This window comes from Mustela erminea, chromosome 1, assembly GCF_009829155.1.
Source record: "Mustela erminea isolate mMusErm1 chromosome 1, mMusErm1.Pri, whole genome shotgun sequence".
Classification (NCBI taxonomy): Eukaryota; Metazoa; Chordata; class Mammalia; order Carnivora; family Mustelidae; genus Mustela; species Mustela erminea.
The window spans coordinates 2,411,792-2,430,470 of NC_045614.1; the positions used below are offsets into that span (position 1 = coordinate 2,411,792).

Here is an 18,679-nt window from a genome sequence, read left to right on the forward strand (position 1 = left end):
CCGCACCGCAGAACGCCGGCCCACGAGAGAAATACGTGAGCGGTTGGGGTATGTGACAGATGGTTGAACCTCCAAATAGTGCTGCAGAGAGAGAGAAGCCAGACGCATGGCTGCACCCCTGGGCTTACTTATTGTCCGGGGCGGCCTCTGTGTTCCTGGGGGCAGGGGTGAGTAGAAGGGAGCTTTGGGTAATCAGTAACTCTCTGGGTCTCAGTTCCTACAACTGCAGAATGGGGCTAGGCACGGCTCCTGCCCCACAGGCCGGGAAGCGGGGGCGGGGGTACCCGCTGCGTGGCCCCCACAAGGCTCTGGCTCTGATCTGGCATAAAGGACGGCTTCATCATTCAGTGATCTGGCTTTTCATTTTTTCCCCACCCCTAACAAAGCATCTTGGATATCCGCTCACGCTGGGGCTGTGATTGAGTAACCCGGGGGTGCGGGGGAGGTGTGTGTGATTCCTTTAAATATGTTTAATTATTTAATTAACATATTTAATAGACACACATACATAATATATGGAATGCATTATAGAATATATAACAATACATAATAGTTTCAAATGCACTTACATTTCACCTAAGATATGTTGCATACATACGTATGTATTCTACATAACATATTTGAACCATAGACATTTTATATAAATACACTATGTAAATAATACATGAGTTTTGTATACATATGTAATACATAGTACATGTCAATGTATTATATACTCATATACATGTGATTTGGCTTTTTCTTTTCTTTTTAGAGTGGGAGGCAGAGAGGGCAAAGGGAGAGGGAAAGAGAATCTTTTTTAAAAATATTTTATTTATTTATTTGACAGACAGAGATCACAAGCAGGCAGAGAGGCAGGCAGAGAGAGAGAGGAGGAAGCAGGCTCCCTGTGGAGCAGAGAGCCCGATGCAGGGCTCGATCCCAGGACCCTGAGATCATGACCTGAGCCGAAGGCAGAGGCTTAACCCACTGAGCCACCCAGGCACCCGGCAAAGAGAATCTTAAGCAGGCCTCACGTCCAGCACGGAGCCCGATGTGGGGCTCGATCTCGCAACCCTGAGCTCATGACCCTAGCCAAAAGCAAGGAGTGCCGGACAGTTAACGACCGGGCCACCCGGGTGCCCCAGTGATATGCTTTTAAAATGGGATTCTACAAAGCCTTGGGTCCCTCTGAGGCTTTCATTCACGGAACAAAGATTCACTGAGCACGTACTATGTACCAGGAACTGTTGTCAGGTTCAGGGACGCAGCTGGGAGCTGACTAGAAGGACACCCTCTACCCCCCGCCAACCCCGCCGTGGGATGCCCGTCGTCTCTCGCACACTCCTCTGAGCTAATGGTTCAGAATGTTGTTTGGGCTGTAGATGTGGGCATGAGCTGAGCCCCAGTCTGACTCACAACTTACGCTCAGCACCGTTCCATGTATCCGAAGTTAAACTTGGCTCATAGAACAAATACCCACCAAGTCAGCACCCCCTGGATGCGGAGAGTTTGGGCAATAACCCCGTCCTGCTGTGTGGCTTCTCCCTCTGGAAGGGACCCCACTCCCCAGTCTGGGATTCATCCTTTCCCCCTGCTTACAAATAAGTGTATCTCGATGGTTATTCCCCCACCCAAAAAAATATCATTTCATTTCAGTACTTTAACTTCATAAGGAGGCCGTCCTGCTCCGTTACATGCTCCGTCATGTAACACTGGGGACTCCTTTCCCAGTGGATGTCCTGTGGCTTCGTCCTTCCATACTGTTCGCCTGTGGCTGAGGACACCGCTGGACCCCTGATTAATATGCCAGGAGGTGAATTTCCCACAATGCATCTCTCCATTCTCTCGGCAATGGGCGTTCAGGTGGTTCCTGGGTCTTTGCCTTCCGTCGGTGCAGCGAAGACTATTGTGGGGGCATACTTCCTGGAAGCAACAAGCGAAGGCTTCTTGTGGATATGTCTCTGGGAGAGGAAAGGCCATGGTACGTGGCTTGTGGATGGCCAGAGCTGTGATTCACATTGGTCTCTTTTCCAGAGCGAACGGAGTGTGGAAATGCTCTGTGTGCCCACAGCCTTGTTGACATTTGGTATTGCTGGACGTTTTTATTTTTATTATTTTTATTTTTTTAAAGATTTTATTTATTTATTCGACAGAGAGAGACCACAAGTAGGCAGAGAGGCAGGCAGAGAAAGAGGGGGAAGCAGGCTCCCCGCTGAGCAGAGAGCCCGATGCGGGGCTCGATCCCAGGACCCTGAGATCATGACCTGAGCCGAAGGCGGAGGCTTGACCCACTGAGCCACCCAAGTGCCCTGCCAGACATTTTTAGTTGATGGCGATGAACTGGGGGACCTGGGGCCTTGTTATGGCCTGACCATGCATTCCCTTGATCCTTAAGGAGATTGGACAGCGTTATTCCCTTGCTGGTCACTCCTGTCTCCTCATTCACAGAATGCCTGTTCATTCCTTCTGCACGCTTTTCCTTTCGAGTGGTTGTCCTGATTTTAATGGAATTTCATTCTTTTTAAAGGACCGTATCACATTTCATCAGAAGGGGACATCACGATTGGTAACGCGCCTTCTCAACATGGGCAAAAATGGGTTGCATAAAATCGTACTCTCCTAATGTACGAAACACAGATATACAGAGAGTATAAAAACAAAAATGCAATATATACGTGGTATAAAATTCATGAGAGGTGACCAGGAAAGAAAAAGTCAAGAGGGAGTATCACGAATAAAAGGGCTGTGAAACACAGTTTTGGAGCAATTTGCGCAAACATAGGGCAGGGGACATCTCCAGGGGCATCCGCATGTTAAGTTAGAGACAGACTCCCAGAAGCTGGACCGCAAGGCCTAAACTTGTCTTGGGCGTCTGCCGTGCATGCCAACCTGCTTTCCCAGTTCACCTCCAAGCACGTTATGAAATTGCCTGTTTCACCGCATCCTCACCAGCACTAGTTTTTATCAATGTAAAAACTTTCCCTAATTTGATGAGTGCCAGATCATGGTATTTTCTTAAGGGTTGTTATCCTTTCTTCGGTCTCTGTAAGGTTAGCTACTTTTCGTACATTTACTACTCAGTCTGTCTCCCAGGAATGTAATGGAGTCGAAGAACTCCGGGCCAACACATCTGGAGGAAAGGGGCTGGGGGGGGGGGGCGGGGTGCTTGTTCTGCAAGAGGCAGAAACTCAGGCAACAGGAGTTGATGACGAGAGATTCTCAGCCTATTCAGATCACAAAAGAAGCTAAAATTATGAGGAGGTTAGTCAGGAAAGTGTCCTCCAGACCAGCTGGGTGACCTTGGGCACTTGTTTATGCCTCTCTGGGCCTCGGTTTCTCCACTCATGAAATGCGGATAGAATGTTAACAGCACCCATTTCATAGGGTTGCCGGGAAGGGTAACAGAACTGCTCCCTAAAGCACCGTTCCCGCAACCCAGGGGTGGCCTCTGGGAAAAATGATGGGTGGGGGCTGCTTCTGTCCTCCCCCGCCCCCGGCTGTCCTCTGGACCCCAGTTCCGGGGGTCTGGCAGCTATCAACCCATTCCTCCTTGCTCCCTCTCAGGTCTCTCACAGGGAGGGGCGGAGGGTTCAAGCTGGAGATGAACAGAGGCAGCTTAGAGATGGTGGGGGGCGGGAGGAAAGAGGGAGAGTAAAAGAGACAGAGGGTGGGGGAAAGGGTCTCAATCCACTTAATCCTTCCCCAAAGCCGCCCTACTTCCTCTGGCTTCAGGTTTGTGAGAGGAAAGGCCACCTGCAGAGCCTTCCCCTCCCAGCCGCAGAGAGCCCTGGAGAAGGAGCTGGGGTTAGGGTCCTCAGGCTCTCAACGTGCTGGTTGACCCCGGGGGAAGATAAGGCCCCCTCTCTGGGCCTCAGTTGTCCCTTCTGGAAAGCGGGGAGAGCGAGCGGATGTGATCAGCTCTGCCCAGACTTACTGAGCACCTACTGTGGCAGGCAGGCCTGCTGTCACATCTTATTTGTCCGAGATCTCCCAGCCTCTGGGACGCCCAGCAGCGCACACAGAACTGCAGATCAACTTCCAGAAGCCCCCAGAGTACTCCATGGCTCCAGAAGGGCGGTCCAGGGCCTGATTCTCGGCCTGAGATGCCACCGGCCCCCACGCTAACCCCAGGCGTCCTCCCGGGGGAGCTAGGAACCGCTTCTCCAAAGGGGTCCCTGAGTCCTGGAGCCCCAGTGAGGGGAACCAGGGTCGCAGGCTGAGAGAAACACAGACAGTAGGACGATAACAGAATCTCCTCCACCCGCCGCGCTCGGGCAAGACCCCTCCCGTCGTCCCCCAGCTGCGCCAGACGCAGAGCTGGGAAGGGGGGGGAGGGGGCGGCGCCTGCTCTGCGGCTGCCGGAGGAGGGGGACTGCGGGAGAGCGCTCAGGGGTGGGGTGGGGGGGCGCTGCGGCACGGCGTCCCATCTCACCGTGGCCGGCGCGGCAGGGGCGGGGGCGGGGGGCTGACCCTCTTCGGCCCCGCCCCTCCCCCCGCTGCAGAGGCACCTCCATTAATCCTGACCCGGGGAGGGGGCGCCCGCTCACCCCCACCTGTGATACCGCAGCGCACTCTCCCCGCCCCCCCACGCCCCGCTGGAGCCCCTGAGGGACCCCCAGGGGACCCCCGCCCCCCAGGTCTGTCGCCCTCGGTGTCCGAGTCTCTGTCTGTGTCCCCATCTGTCCCGTCTCCCCGCTAGGCGTGCTTGTTGTGACTGCGTGACTGCGGGACACCTGCACTCACGGGCCGGGTGGCTGGCGCGATCGCCTGGGGGAGGGGTCCTGGGGGTCCGTGTGCAGGTCGGTCTGAGGTCTGGAGTGTCTTTCTAGGATTGTCCATCTGCGTGAGAGTCCAGGTGACACCCTGCAGGCTGTGAGTCTGTGTATGTGACAGCGTAGAGGCTGTGGTTGTCTGGGTGACACCCCCCAGGCTGTGAGTCTGTGAGTCCCCGAGTGTCTGCCTGGGTGACACCCGCAGGCTGTGTGTCTGTGTTCGTGGCATCCTGCAGGAGGTGTGCGTCCCTTGGCTGTGAGCGTGGGCCCCGTGTGTCTGGATGAGCCCGCAGGCTGTGTGTGTCTGGAACACGCTGCAAGCGCGACTGTGTGGGTCTGCGCGCGTCGGTGTGCGTTGTGTGTCCGCGTCGGAGTCGAGGAGGCCCGGGCCGCGAGTGTCCCTGAGCCCTCTGCGCGCGTGTGTGTGTGTGTGTGTGTGTGTGAGCGCGCGCGCGCCGCGGCGAAGGTGGATCCGCTTCCTCCGCAGCCAGCCCGACCTGGGCCCCACGACCCGCCGCGGCCGCCGCTTGCTCGGCCTCCCCTCGCGCGGGCCGGGCCGGGGATGGAGCCGCAGCGGGAGCCGCCGCAGCCGGGGCCCCGGCGCGGAGCGGCCTGAGGCGCGGGCGGCGCGCGGGGCCGGGGGGAGGGCGGGCCGAGGGGAGGGTCCTGCGGGCCGGGGGGGCGGGCGCGGCGCGCCCCCTCCCTCGCGCGCTCGCTCCCTCCCCCGCGCGCCCTCCCTCGCCGCCTCCTCCCGCCGCCTCCGGCCCCCCCTCGCCGGGGACCGAGCGCGCTCGCTCCGGCGCCGGCCTCGCCTCCTCGCAGCAGCGCCATGGTACGTCGCCGCCCCCACTTTCGTTTTCGCCCGGGGAGTTTTTGGGGTGGTGCGTGGGCTCCCGGCGAAAGTTGCAAGGTCTGGGGGGGGCGGGGGGCGAGGGCCGCCCAGGGGAGGGGCCCGAGGCGGGGAGCCCCCCCCAACACAGCCCGCGACTGCGGGACCCCCGCCCGCCGATCTCCCCCCCCACACCCCGCCCGCGGCTGGGGGCGGAGCTGGCGCGCGGGGCTCAGCGGGGGACCCCAAGTGGGGGGCGCCTGGCGGGCGCAGCGGAGTTGGCGGGGAGGGCGGGGCTCCCGGGAGAGGGTCCCCCCCAGACCCGGCTCCCGCCTCCTCCCTGGCTCCGGCCCGAGGCGGGAGGGCGCGGCCCGGAGCGCAAGACCCCCGAGAGCGCAGCCCGCGGGGGAGCGTGGGTCGAGGAGGGGGCGCCCGCCCGGGCCGTGCGGGGCGGGGGTCGCAGCGGCCCCCGCAGGGTGCCCCGGCCGGGGCGAGCGCGGCGCGCCAGCTAGCGGAAAATGGCCGCTGCGGAGAGGGGCGGAGAGCGCGCAGCGGCCGCCGCCGGGCGCCTTGAACTTGGAGCCGGGCGGGCGGCTGCGCTCGGCGCCGCGCGGGGGCAGCCACCCCGCCTGCCCTTGCGATGCCTGAGCCCCGCCCCCGGGCCGACCCCGGGCCCCTCCGCAGCGCGCGCGGGGTCCCAGCCGGGAGGGGTCACCAGGTCTCGGCCCGGCGCGCCCCAGGCCCGCTAGCGTCGGTGGCTGCACTTGAGGGTTCCGGTGTCCAGTCCGCGGGCGTCGGTGGCATCCGGCACTCGAGGGGTGCGTTTGGGGGCTTCTGTGCTCCCAAACGGGTCCGCACGGGATGCCGGGGATGCGCCCGCGTGTCTGTACGGCTGGGTGGTCCCGTCGGCGGCCGTGGGTCGGTGGGTCTCGGCGCGTCGAGTCCTCTCCTTTATGTGTCTGTGTGCGCATCCACGTGGCTGTGTGTGTTGTGTTGCGTATGTGTTAGAGCATTGTGCGGCTAAGGGACGGTGTGTGTGTCTGGGTAACCGTGCGTCTCTGTGGGAAGGTGTTGTGAAGCTGTACGGCAGGGTTGTGTGTCCCCGAGGGCCGTGATGTCCCTGGGTGACCCGTGGGGTGTCCCCATGTGAATGTGTGGCGGCCTGGGGGTTGCTGGTGAGTGGAGAACTGTGTCGTATGCCTGCGTCCCGGGGGACAGTTGGGTGTCGCTGCGTGCGTGTGATCAGCACCGAGTGACTATTCCTGGGGATGGGTCTACACTCTTCCTCGCCCTCCCCGCCCCCCAGGTTCCTTTTTTCCTGTAACCGGGGCTGCCGAGTGGGGAACGGGTGTTTCCTCTACCATGCCAAAACTCTGTCCCCTCATCTCACCACCACCCCACACCGTCCCCTCCACTTCCCTCCGACTCGGGGTACCCCATCCGCGGGGCCCCAGGTGGTCCTGGCTTGAAGATCGGGCGCGAGGTGGCGCCGGGACACGGTCGCACGGTGGCGGCGCCTTCTCCCGCCAGGGGCTGCGCGTGCGCGGGGGACCTGCCCCAGAGGGAGGCGGGGCGGTGGGGGGTGTCCCCCGACTCCGCGGCGGAGGAGGTCCCGAGGGATGGCTGGTTACAGAAGCGCAAGGGGCAGCTCGGGCCCAGGAGGGTGGCCGCGGAAACCCCCTCACCCCCTATGCTGGGAGCCCCTCCCCTGCACTTGCCCCCTACGAGGCCAGACGGGGCGGGCACAAAGTGTTGTTTTCTCCCCTGCAGGGGAATCCCCGCCGCACCCCCACCCCCACACCAGGGCACTTTATATAATTTTCTAAATATAAAAGCACCAAGGCCAGGCCGGAGTCTCTGCTTTTCGCTTTGAACCTGCATCCCATTGTGGGGGGGGGGGGCGGTTTGGGAAGGGGAAAAGGGCGTCCTACAAGGACACGGGGATGCTTTGGTCCCCATCCCTCAGGGTCTCATTGTCTGCTAAACTTCCCGCCCCCTGCCAGTCCTCATCCTCCCCTGCACCGCCCCCCCCAGCCCTACCCCACTCCTGAGCAGTGGGACACCTGGGCTGCCCCCGGCTGCAGCAAGCCCCTCCCCTTGCCGCCCAGCGCGGTGGCACACACCGGGAGCAGGAACATTCACAAGCACACACCCACGACACAGGTGTATGTAACTCCAGCGCACACAGAGGTCCACACACACAACCACATGCAGCCCCCCCCCAACATGGCTGTGGCCAGGCACCTGCATTTGGGAGGCTGGAGAGACAAGCCACCCCGCCCCCCAGCCAGACCTGGAGAGCTCTGAGCCAGCGGGGGATGGGGGGGGTGGGGGGGTGGGGGGGTGGTGGGGGTGGTGTTGGGGGGGAAAGGGATGTGGTTATTTCACGGGTATGTGCCCCCTCTGCCTGTGCACCTGCATAGGGATACTGGGAGGGGTTCTGCTTGTGGGTGTGTGTGATTGTGAGTGTGTATGGTTGTGTTTGGGTGGAGTGTGTGATTGTGAAGGAGTGTCTGTGTGTTGTGGCCATGTTTGTGTGTACACTTGAGTGGGTCTGTGCATCTCCTGTGTGTGTCCATGTCTGTGTGTATATGCGTGTGCTTTGTGTGAGTTTGCGAGTCCATGAGCCCCCCGGGTGCCCTCTGTTGTGATGTCCGAGGCGAGGTGTGCGGAAGGCTCTGTTTGTGGGTGGGCCTGTGCTCAGGGGAGTCCCTGTGTTTGTGTCGCTAGGTGTGTGACATGGGCATCTGTGTGGCACGGTGTGTATGCCTGAATGTCGCTTCGTGGCACGTTGTATGTGCTGTGTGCGTCTCTGCCAACCTTGGGTTCCATCCTCCCTTTACTTACCAAGACCAAAGACCTTCACATCCCCTTCTAGAACCTCAGTGTCTCCTCCATAGAATGGGAACACACAGGGGCCGAGGAGTGGTGATGCCGTCCCAAGCGTGCGTTCCCAAGGCCTGCCATGGTGCTGAGCCCTCTGTGCCCTGGTGGTGGGGGGGGGGTCGCCCTGGAGTTCCTAGGTGGACACCTAGGAGGTGGCCTTCCCCTGCCTCAGCTGCTCCGTGAATGCCACACACTTTTTTAAAAGTTGGTTTTTAATGACACAAACCATTCGCGAACGTCTGAAGAGTGTATACCAAACTACCCCCAGTGGAAGCCAATCCACTTCCTCACCCCTACCTGTGTGGGACCCCAGGGAGACACTGCGCCATGTCTGAGGACGTTGCTGGTGGTCAGGACTGGGGGTGCTTAGCACCCCTCCCCCACAGAGTCCAGGATCCCTGGGCAGAGAATGGTCCAGAGCACCCTTGTGGAAGAAGCCCTGGTCTCCGGCTTGTTTCCCCCTGTGACATCTGCAGATGGGAACCTCTTATTCTTTTATGGAGCTGCGTAATAGTCCAGCCTGTTCCCTCACTGGCGTTACTGACCTGGCCCCCTGCAGAGGGACGCCCTGGCTAGTTCCCAGGCTGTCACCAGTAGTGGTAGAGAGTGGTAGTCGACACGCTTGTGCGTCTGGGTCACAGACAGTTAGAGGAAAGGCAGAATGAATGATTAAGGAGAGTGCATTTTTAATTTTTTAACCAATGAGCTCAACTGTGCTCCCAAGTGCCACTGCTAAATCACGTGGCCCACTCCCCTTCTGGACCCTCGCACAAACAAGGTCCACATCTACCAGTTGCTTTGTTAAGGCAACTGCCTGGTGCAAAGCCCTCTTCTGACCTCAGCCCAGTCAGAACTCTCCGGGTCACCCATCATAACCCAAGGGGTGGGAACTCCCTTCACCCTTTTCCACCGAGGGGAAACTGAGGCACACAGGAATGTAGCTGCCGCTGGAGGAGACGTAGACCAGGCTGCAAGCCTGCGTTAGAGCTGACTGGCAGCTGTGGACCTACTGTGTGCACCGCAGGGCCCCTCCCACCCGAACTATAAAATATGCAGATTTGTAACAGTCCAGCCGCGTTCGGGAATTTGCAGAAGGTTCTCCTCTGTGCGCTGTGTCCACAGCGTTCACACGAGTCACCTCAGGGTTCCCATCTCCAATCCTCCTCCAGGCGTCCCAGCACTGTTGCCATTTTACAGATTCGGAAACTGAAGCCCCGTGACAGACGGGCAGTCTGTGCTCTCCGGACCTCACCTTGGAAAGGAGCTCAGGTGGCAGGCTGGGCGGGAGTGAGGGGGCCGGGCTGGGGGAACCGTCTGCAGTCAAGTGGAACTTTTAAATGTCTGTGAATTTGGAATCTTTGCTCTCTGTGTTCCTGGCCACTTTCAAATAATAAAATCCTGTTGTATGTTATGTTGGCATCTGGATTCCTAGACACCTGCCTTCCCCATTCATCCCTGGTTTCAAGTGCACCACCCCCCCACCCGCCTCACTGCAGCCAGGGGCTTTCAAACCTTGGCGAAGCGCTCCTGATATGCTAAGCACTGTTTGTTTGAATTCAAACAGTTTGTTTGAATAATAATAATGCAATGGGGAATCGGAGTGGCCCAGGATATAGGCGCCTTCCGCCTTCCGTAGGAACCCTGCTCCCTCCTAGTCTAGCCCTGGGACCCTGAACCGGTTTCCTCCCATAACACGGGACAATAACGGGATTCCTGGCCCCTCCCATTACCCTGGGCACGGGGTAGCTGCCCCATGTTGGCAAGAGGGTATCATTTGGCATCAGGACACAGGAGAGACCAATGAAAATCACCAGGCTTTCTAAGAATGTCTTGCTGCGCATTGGACAGAAGGTCAAGGCTCTGCTCTGTCATTACCCTTATGCCCATGGACCCCATGGGCGGGCACTGTTAGTGCACGTTCCGGGGGACAATACCAAGGGGCAGTCTGTGGGGTGGGAATGGGAGCTTTGGCAGTGGAGGCTGAGAGGATTCAGGGGGTGAATGGGGAAGGCTTGAGGTCTTGGTCATCAGGAACCCTGGGGGCTTAGACTGGGGGAGGTCAGGTCTGCGCCCCCTTACTCTAGAGGAAGAACAATGGAGCTTTAGGAAGGTGGGTTCTGGGGCTCCATGCCACTCCCAGCGTCTCAATTTGCAGATCCGTGAAATGGGCATGCTCCTAGTCTCCATAGGAATTACTGGACGCCCAGGGAAGAGGCTGCGAGGGTTTATGAGGCCAGCCTGAGGTTCTGTACCTACCCTCCTGGGATGTTGGGGATACTTATGGGGGATGCTAGAACACCCCCTACCACACACACCCAGTTCCCCTTTGGTGCTAACTGAAGAGGTGAGAGCAGATTCCTGGAGGCTCTGGGGTTAGTTGGGACTTTTGGGGCCTGTGGGGTGGGGGAGGAGTGCACTTGGAGCCAAGCTCCGTGCCCAGGGAACTGCAGGCGGTGTCTGGGGAGCAGAGGGAGAGGATGCTGTGGGGCCCCCCTCTCCTGCCCTGCACCCCGGGTCGTACATCTTTAAGGGGAAAGACGCGCGCTGGCGCTGGGCCTCTGCACACGTCACTTCTTCATTCTTTCCCTCCCCCCCCCAACTTGGCTCTTTTCTCCAACTTCCCGGCCAGCGCGGGGAGGTTTGGGGGGGGGGGGTCTTAAAAATCCACCTCCGGCCCCAAAGTGTCCAGCACCAGCCCAGCACCCCCTCCCCACTGGACTCGGGTGGGCGGTCCTGGGAGACCCGCGGCTACCGGGCTCTGCGCCGCCGGTGGGTCCCCGTCCGGTGCCCGGGACCGGGGCGGTTCGTAATTCGTAATAATAGCTATGATGGGGGTTCATGGGGCTGGGGGGGGGGGGAGCGGCTTTCCTTCCCCGCTCGCGCTCTTTTTTCCCTCGTTTCTTTGAAAGTTGGATGTTGAGAAGTGGGAGGCTCGGCCGGGAGGGGAGGGAAACTGGGGGGAGGAAGGGGGGAGGCTGCCAGAGGGAGGAGAGACAGAGACACGGAGAGACAGAGACGGAGGAGGAGAGAGGGAGGGGGGACAGGAAAGGAAGAGAGAGGGAGAGCGAGCGAGCGCGGGAGGGAGGGAGGAGGGAGACCGAGGGAGGAGGCGGCGAGGAGCGCGCCGGCCGCGGCCGCGGGGGGGGGGGGGGTTTGGAAAAATGACTCAGTAAGTTCAGCGCGCCCGCTCCGGCCGGCCCTGCGCCTCCCGCCGCGCCCGGGATGTATTCGTCCCCGCTCTGCCTGACCCAGGTACGCCCCTCGCCCGGCCCGCGCCCCCCGCGCCCCCCGCCGCCCGGCCCCGGAGTCGCGAAGCCGGAGGAGGCGGGACGGGAAAGGCGCGCGTCCCTCCTGCCGCCCCGCCAGGGGTGCCCCTGCCGCGCGGGCCAGGGGCCGGTGGGGGATGGGCTGGGCCGGGGACCCCCTGCCCCGACCCACCCTCGGGACTCCCGCCCCGCCCTGGGCGCCCCGGCCTCTTCCCCACGCGGACGCGGGACTCGGGGAGCGGGCTGGCGGGACGCTGGCCCCCACCCCACCCCGGAAGGTCTGGGGGCGCTCCCCACCCACCCCAGGGCCGGAGCCGGGCCTCTGCGTGACCACCCCCCCCCCAACCCGGACCCGGCCTGCCCCTCGGAGGAATCGAGGGGTCCTGACCCGGCCCCTCGGCCCTGTGGAGAGGATCCCTCGGATGTGCACCTCAGACAGCGCCCCCTCCCCGCCCCCCGCCAAGGTTGTGCCCCGCCACCCCAGCCCCGGGACGCCTTTCCCCCCCGTTACTGGCCCACGTGTGCTGGGGGGGGAGGGGGCGCGCGGAGTTGAAGGCGCCAGCAGCGGGGGTGGGGCGCGCTGACATCCCGACTCGGCCTCGCGCGCCCCCCGCCCCCCCCCACACCGATCTGATATTTTCGCCGCATCGATTCTGGATTGTTGCGCCGCCGCCGCCGCCGGGAGGAGCCGGGAGGCCGGGCGTTCCGGGGTCTGGCCCCGGCACTGCGGCGCTGCGGACGCCCTCGCCAGCCCGGCACCCGGCACCTGCCCCTGCCCCCCTCCCGTAGCCTCTCACCCCTGGCGGGGCTCCCAGACTGCCCCGGGCTGAGCCCTTGTGCAACTGGGAAGGGGGTGTGTGGGGAGGGGGCGGCTGCCCCTGTCCCAGGCCGCACCCCGGGGGACTCCTTGCCTCCTCCAGCTCCCTCTGGGACACCCCCCCACCCCGGGCTTGGTCTCCTTCCAGCTCCCCCATATCCTCATGTGTCTTCAGGCCGGTGGGGTTGCGGCCTCAGTTTCTCCTGAGGAATAAGGCAGGTTCTGGACACGGGGCAGTGCGGCCTCCAGATTGCCAAGTGCAGGACTCTGGGAGGTGGGAGTCCAGCGGGAGCCTGCTTGTCCCGTCTCCCTCCGCTCTCCCTTATGGGGAGCACGTGGATGCCTAGCTTGGGCCCCAGGGACCGCCGGTTTGTGTGGGAAAGGGTCCGCTATTCAGGGCTTGGGAGCCCCCTCCTTTGGGGTACAGTCTTTCTTGCTGCACTGGGGAGTTCCCAGCTCCCGCCAGAGAAGGAGAGGGAGGGTGCGGTGTGGGGGGGGGTCTTAGGGCTTGTCCTACCCATGATCCCCTGGGTGACCTTGGGCAAGTCCATGCCCCTGTCCAGGCCTCAGTTTCCCCTTCTGAACAACTTTGAGGGCCCCCCCCCGGAAGCTGTCCTTGCTGCCCCAACTCTGCTTCCGAGCTGTCCTGAGGCTCCCCGCAGGCAAGTAGGGTTCTAGGGAGGGTTGCCGTGTGACCTTGGGCCTCCCAGTCTCGGCTTGCGGGGCAGCCTGGGTGGCTGTGGGTGCCCCCGCCCCCTCTGCCCTTCCTGGGCTTGCCAGCTCCCGAGAGCCACACAGGGGGGCTGAGCCAGGGAGGCTATTCCCGGGGAGGAGGTTGGAAGGCCCAGCCCTGGAATTCCCCCATCAGGACTCCTCGGGAGACAGGCCTCCATCCACGCTGCTGCTGCTGCTGCTGCTGCTGCTGCTGCTGCTGCTGCTGCTGCGAGAGGCTGTGGCAGCGAGAACCTGCGTCCCCGTGTGAGCCTGTGTGCTCCCGGGGTCGGGCTTGGTGCTCCCCAGGAGGAGGCTGATCCCCAGGATCAGCTGGGCGGGCTCCTGGTGGACAGGACCGTAAACGCTATCTGAGGGTGTCCTGGGCCAGTGATGGGGACACGGGAGACAGAGATAGGCAGAGACAGCCTGAGAGCACCCCCCACCCCGCTAGGGTGGGGATGGAGTGGCCCACATGCTGGGGGCTGCCATCTCCTGCTCCACTCCTGCGTCCCCCGCCCAGGAGCAGAGCCCTGGGACCCCACCCCACCCCCCGCCACCCCCAGGCAGAGCTCCTTGCAGACCCAGCCTGGTCTGGGGTCTCCGGCTGGGGGTCCCCCTGGGAGGACCCCGACTGCCCTCTCAGGACCTGCGCTCCTGGCTGTCCGGGCCACCACCCCATGTCTCTCTGACCATCTCCACCTCCCTGGCCCGTCCCTCTGTTTCTCCTCCGTCACTCTCCGTCTCTGTGCTCTGCGTCTCCCTGTCTCTGGCTCCATGTCTCTCTCCGTGCCTCCGTCTGTCTCTGCGTCTCTCTCCCCCATTCCATCTCTCCCGCGTGTCTCCCCATCTCTGGGCCTCCGTCTCCCCCCTTTGCCCAACTAATTTTACAACCTGAGCCCATCCAAAAATAGCTCCCTTTTAGCTGATCCGACGGGGATCCTCGTCGGAGGGAGCCGCCGGAGAGCGGCAGGGGGGAGCTGTGCCCCGGTGCCAGCGCCCGTGCCCCCAGCCCTGCCTGCCGAAGGGGGGGTGGCGGCGGTGGCGGCAGCCCTGGAGGATTCTGGGAGCCCCGTCCCTGTTTCAGTGGTGACTCAAGAGCTTTTTCACTTTTACTCTTAAGAGGAACTGTGTGGAGCAGCCGTTACTTCCATAAATCCTGGCGGCGGGAAGGCCGGCCTCCCCACGCTGGCCCTGCTCCGGGCCTCCCCCCCGCCCCGCCCGCCCGCCGCACCGCCACGTTAGTTATTCCGGGTTTGGGGCCAAATCCCTCTTGGCTGCAGTGCCCAGGATTCCCCGGGGCCGAGGCCGGCCACGCCAGCCCGCCAGGGCCCCTTCCTCATTCATTCATTCCTCCCTTCATTTCTGCCCCGGGATCCCTCTCAGCGTGGCATCCCTTTCATGGCCCTTTCCCCAGTGGGGAGACTGAGGCAGGAAGGGCAGCCCTGACTTTTGATAGGTTTAGTAGGTTTGTTGTTGTTGTTTTTTTTTAAGTGCCTCTGTGGAGCCTAGGCCTGGCCTGAGCTTTGGGGAATGGGGGTCCCCCAGCCTCTTGGGACTAAGAGAGGAACCAAGACCAGAGACGGCCAGGGCCTGCCCAGGGTAGCACAGCACTGTGGCTGGCAAGGCTGGGTTTGGGACCACTTCCCACTTGGCTTTTGAGGCCAGCCTGGACAGGCGGGAGCTCCCGGTGAACCCCCCCCCCCCATCTGGTGGCCTCCGCTTGGCTCCTGCAGAAAGCACAGCGTCGCTCCAGGTCGCGCTCCCTCTCTCCGGCCCTGTGTCTGGGTCTCTCCCTCCTCCCTGCTCTGCGGAGGTGCCTCGGTGAGCCAGGGCCAGGCGCCTTGTAAATCACGAAGCGGGGATTCTGGCCGAGTCAGCGTTCTCTCTCTCTCTCTGTCTCCCTCCCGCCTCCTCTCCTTCTCTCCCTCCCTCTGTCTCTGTCTCTCCCCCAACCCCTCCTTTCTCTCCTCCTCCTTCTCTGCCCCTACCCCACCCCCAGCCGGAACCTCGCCCACCCTGTTCTCACACCAAACGGATGGGCACACTCACGGCATCCTGGGTCCTTCTGCCCCGCACGGCCCTCACACGCGAAGGCACATGTTCCCGGAAACCCGCACACGCGTGTGCCCCCTGCTCCCCTCGGTGGACCGCTAGTGCCCCCGGGCAGGGGCTCCCCTGGGACTGAACCACACCCACGCACATGCACGCGCGTGCTCACTGACCCGTGGCCCTGCCCTGCCTCTCATGGGTCCTGACGGGGGGCACCAAGGCAGAGACTGAGGGCGCCTTGGATATGCCCATGGGCCCTGCTCAGGAGGCTCAGGAAGGGAGTTCTTGGCTTTCCGGCTGCAAAGTGCAGGGCAGGCCCCCCCCCCGCCCCCGTTCTCCCTGTGAAATGAAGCCAACAGTAATCTTTGGCTGCCTGCGCCGCCGGACAGTTTGGGGAAGCAGGACCCCTGTGAGGTGCTCAGCGCAGGGCCTGGCACGTAGTAGGTGCTCACTAGTCTGTGCGAGGAAGGAGTGAATGGACGGTTCTGCCAGCCGAGAGAAGGACCTCGGAGCCTCAGTCTCTGCCCACGTGGCCTGGGGAGGACAATCACGCCTTCCTCCGAGGCTTCACCCTCGGCGTGGTGCCTGGTATACAGTGGGTGCCAAATAAATGTGGCTGTGATTATGGCGGTCGCTCAGCTAATGATTGAGTGAAACGTCCCGGTGGCATTTCCAACATACCGTCCTCTTCATTCGGTCCCTATCTGGGCTAGGTGACAGGAGCAGCCATGAGCCCTGAGGGTTTTGCTCGGGGCTCATGGCCCCTGCCCCTGCCCCTGCCCGGTCTTGTCCAGGGTCTTCCTGAGTGTAACCAAACCAGTGGGGGTGGGGTGCCAGCATCCTCTGTCGTGTGGGGTGCTTGGAGGTGTCACTTAGACAGGATGGAATTGCGCCCCCAGGGATCCAGACTGGGTCCTAGGGCATGGCAGTGAACCGGAAGGACCAAATCCCTGTCCTGGAGGGGCCGCAGTGCAGCGGCCCGGCCAGGCTGCCACTTTGGCTAAGGAGGAGATGGCCCGTGACCTGGGACTGAGCAGGGAAGGGAGTCACACGGGATTTGGAGATGCATATTCTCTGGGGAATCCCAGTGATGGGGCCAGACCACGTGCTTGAAGGGCTCAGGAGGGGGGCTGAGGAGTCTGGAGGTCCACAGCCCTGGGGACGTGGGTTCAAGCCCCAGCTTGGCTCCTTCCTGGCTGCGTGACTTTGGGTGGGTGGTTTCGGTGCTCAGGGCCTCAGTTTCTCCCTCCAGAAAGCAGATGCAAGGCTAGTCCCTGTTTTGCAGAGTTGATAGCTCAGTAAATGCTCAGCCTCTGAAAGGTATGACCCCACACTCTCTCTCTCTCTTCCTGGCCCTCTGGGTCAACCCCCGTCATCCTCCTGGGACATGAAGGCACCGAGAGGAAAGGCAGGAGATCCAGGGTTCAGACTCCCTGGTCAGTTTGGTGGGATGTTTTCACTCCCACCACTCCGTGTACGCAGATTCCTTTCTGGGGCCCACAAGGCCCTTCACATCCTGCCCCGGCACCTCCCGGCCCTCACCCCCTCCACTCTCCTTGTTCACTCTGTTTCAGCACACCACCGTCTTCACCATTCTTGCAAAACTTGGGGCACAGTGCTGCCTCAGGGCCTTGACACATGCTGTTTTCACTATCTGGAACGCTCCTACCCTGGCCCGTCAATTTTTAGGTCTTTGTTCAAGTGTCATCTCCTATGAAAGACCCTCATGGATCCCTGCCAGCTAAAAAAACAACCCCAAGGCATTCCCTCGCCCTCCCCCAAACGCCTTTAGGTTTCTTCAAGGTGCTTTGTTCCAAATGACGTTTCACATCCTTCCCTGCCCCAGATCAGGATCCAGGTGAGGACTGAGCCCGGGTCACTGCTGGGTCCACAGCACCATGCATGAAGCCGGCACAGCAGGCACACTCAGTAAATGTTGAACAATCACACTCATCTCGCCCTTGTTAGGTGGGTGTCATGCCTAAGCTGTGATGCTCTGAGCTGGAGGGGAGGAATTGCCTGAGGTTAGGGACACCGGGCTCTGGTGCCAGATAGATCTGGGTCTGAATATGAGCTCTGCTATTTGCCACTTCATCTGGCTTGAACCTAGTGGAAAAGACGTTGGAACCGGGGCTCTGAAGGATGCGTAGGAGTTTGGGATACGAATTTAGGAGGGGCTAAGATAGTTCTCAGTATCGTTTGGTGAGTCACTGAACAAATGAGGGAGACAGAATCCTTCCGGGAAAACTTGTGGCTTGTGAATAGGAGCTTCATGACCCAGCCCATCCAGCAAGTGCTTGGACCCAGGTGTCCACCATCTAGCTGCTGCTGCCCATTTTGGCCAGGAAGTCCCAGGGAGCCAAGTAGTGTTTTTGGGAAAGGCCTGGCCTTGCTCCCCCTCCCTCTAACATTGCCTCTCTGGTTACCAGGAACCAGAAAAAACCCTCAACACCCTGCAGCTGCCGTATCTCATTCTGCCCATTGTACAGACTGAGAAACTGAGGCCCAAAGCAGAGCAGTGATTTGCTCCAGGGTCAGGCACGAGTGCTTTAGCCCTGGGCCTCAGGTTTGGAGGGTGGGAATGGGTGGCAGTAGAGCCTGACTCAGAACCCCAGCTTGTATGGTCCAGGCTAGGTCTGGTGGAATCCCTGAGGGGAGCAGGAAAGACTGCCTGAAGGAGAAGGAACACTGGAGACAGGGCTTTGAGGGATGCGTAGGAGTTCGGGAGGATTCTCGGCAGCTGGCTTGCCTTGACTGTCTCCTTTGCCTGGTCAGCCAATGAGGGCATTGGGAGGTGCCTGAGGAAAATGCCTTGGCCTTGGCAGGTCTTGTGGGACAAAGAGAGTGAGAGACCTGCCTCTCACCTGGGCTGACCTCCCAGGGAGAATGAGGGAGGAGAGGGCAGCAGGTCCCTGACCCAGTTACAGACTGTTTGTCTTCCTTCCTCCCAGACCAGCTGGGGTCACTGGTGACGTGGGCTCCCGCCCCTGCCCGCCTCCCTGGCACCTTCTCTGAGAGTGGACCCAGAGGGGTAGGGCCCAGAGAAGGGGCGGGGTTCAGAGAGAAAATGGTTCAAGCAGAGGAGGCTGGGGACCTGGCTGACCGTCCAGCTGCCCCTTCCCAGCCACCTCTTATCGCTGTCCCAGTAAAGCACCAGACCTTGGGCGGCAGCCGTGGCCCAGCGTCAACACCACTGCTTGGCCTCTGGCCGCCCTGGCGTCCCCGCCATCAGGAGCAGCGACCTGGGCCTCTCTCACTTCCCCACCCCCAGCCCCTCCGGCCAGGCAGCCCGGGCTCTGGTCCCAGCTCTGCTGCCCAGCTCTGTGACCCTGGGTGAGTGCCTCCCTGTCTCTGGGGCCGGCAG

The 18,679-nt window shown here is 61.5% G+C and overlaps 2 protein-coding genes across 5 annotated transcripts in view; one reads left to right on the forward strand and one right to left on the reverse strand.

Annotated features, from left to right (window-relative positions):
• LOC116567874 (translation initiation factor IF-2-like) overlaps positions 1 to 6,554 on the reverse strand; it is a 29,128-nt gene extending 22,574 nt beyond the window's left edge. The window contains exons 1-2 of the mRNA XM_032303239.1: positions 5,906 to 6,554; positions 5,252 to 5,666 (exon numbers count right to left, since the gene is read on the reverse strand). Of these exons, the coding sequence (XP_032159130.1) occupies positions 5,252 to 5,666; positions 5,906 to 6,554 (1,064 nt within the window). The remainder of the gene's footprint in view (positions 1 to 5,251; positions 5,667 to 5,905) is intronic.
• Positions 6,555 to 11,552: 4,998 nt separating this feature from the next.
• NFIC (nuclear factor I C) overlaps positions 11,553 to 18,679 on the forward strand; it is a 53,260-nt gene continuing 46,133 nt past the window's right edge. For 2 of the 4 annotated variants that reach the window (XM_032305958.1, XM_032305968.1), the window contains exon 1: positions 11,553 to 11,721. In XM_032305958.1, coding sequence (XP_032161849.1) covers positions 11,692 to 11,721 — 30 coding nt within the window. In that variant the 5' untranslated portion in view covers positions 11,553 to 11,691. The remainder of the gene's footprint in view (positions 11,722 to 18,679) is intronic. The other 2 variants (XM_032305981.1, XM_032305973.1) reach the window with 2 other exon arrangements.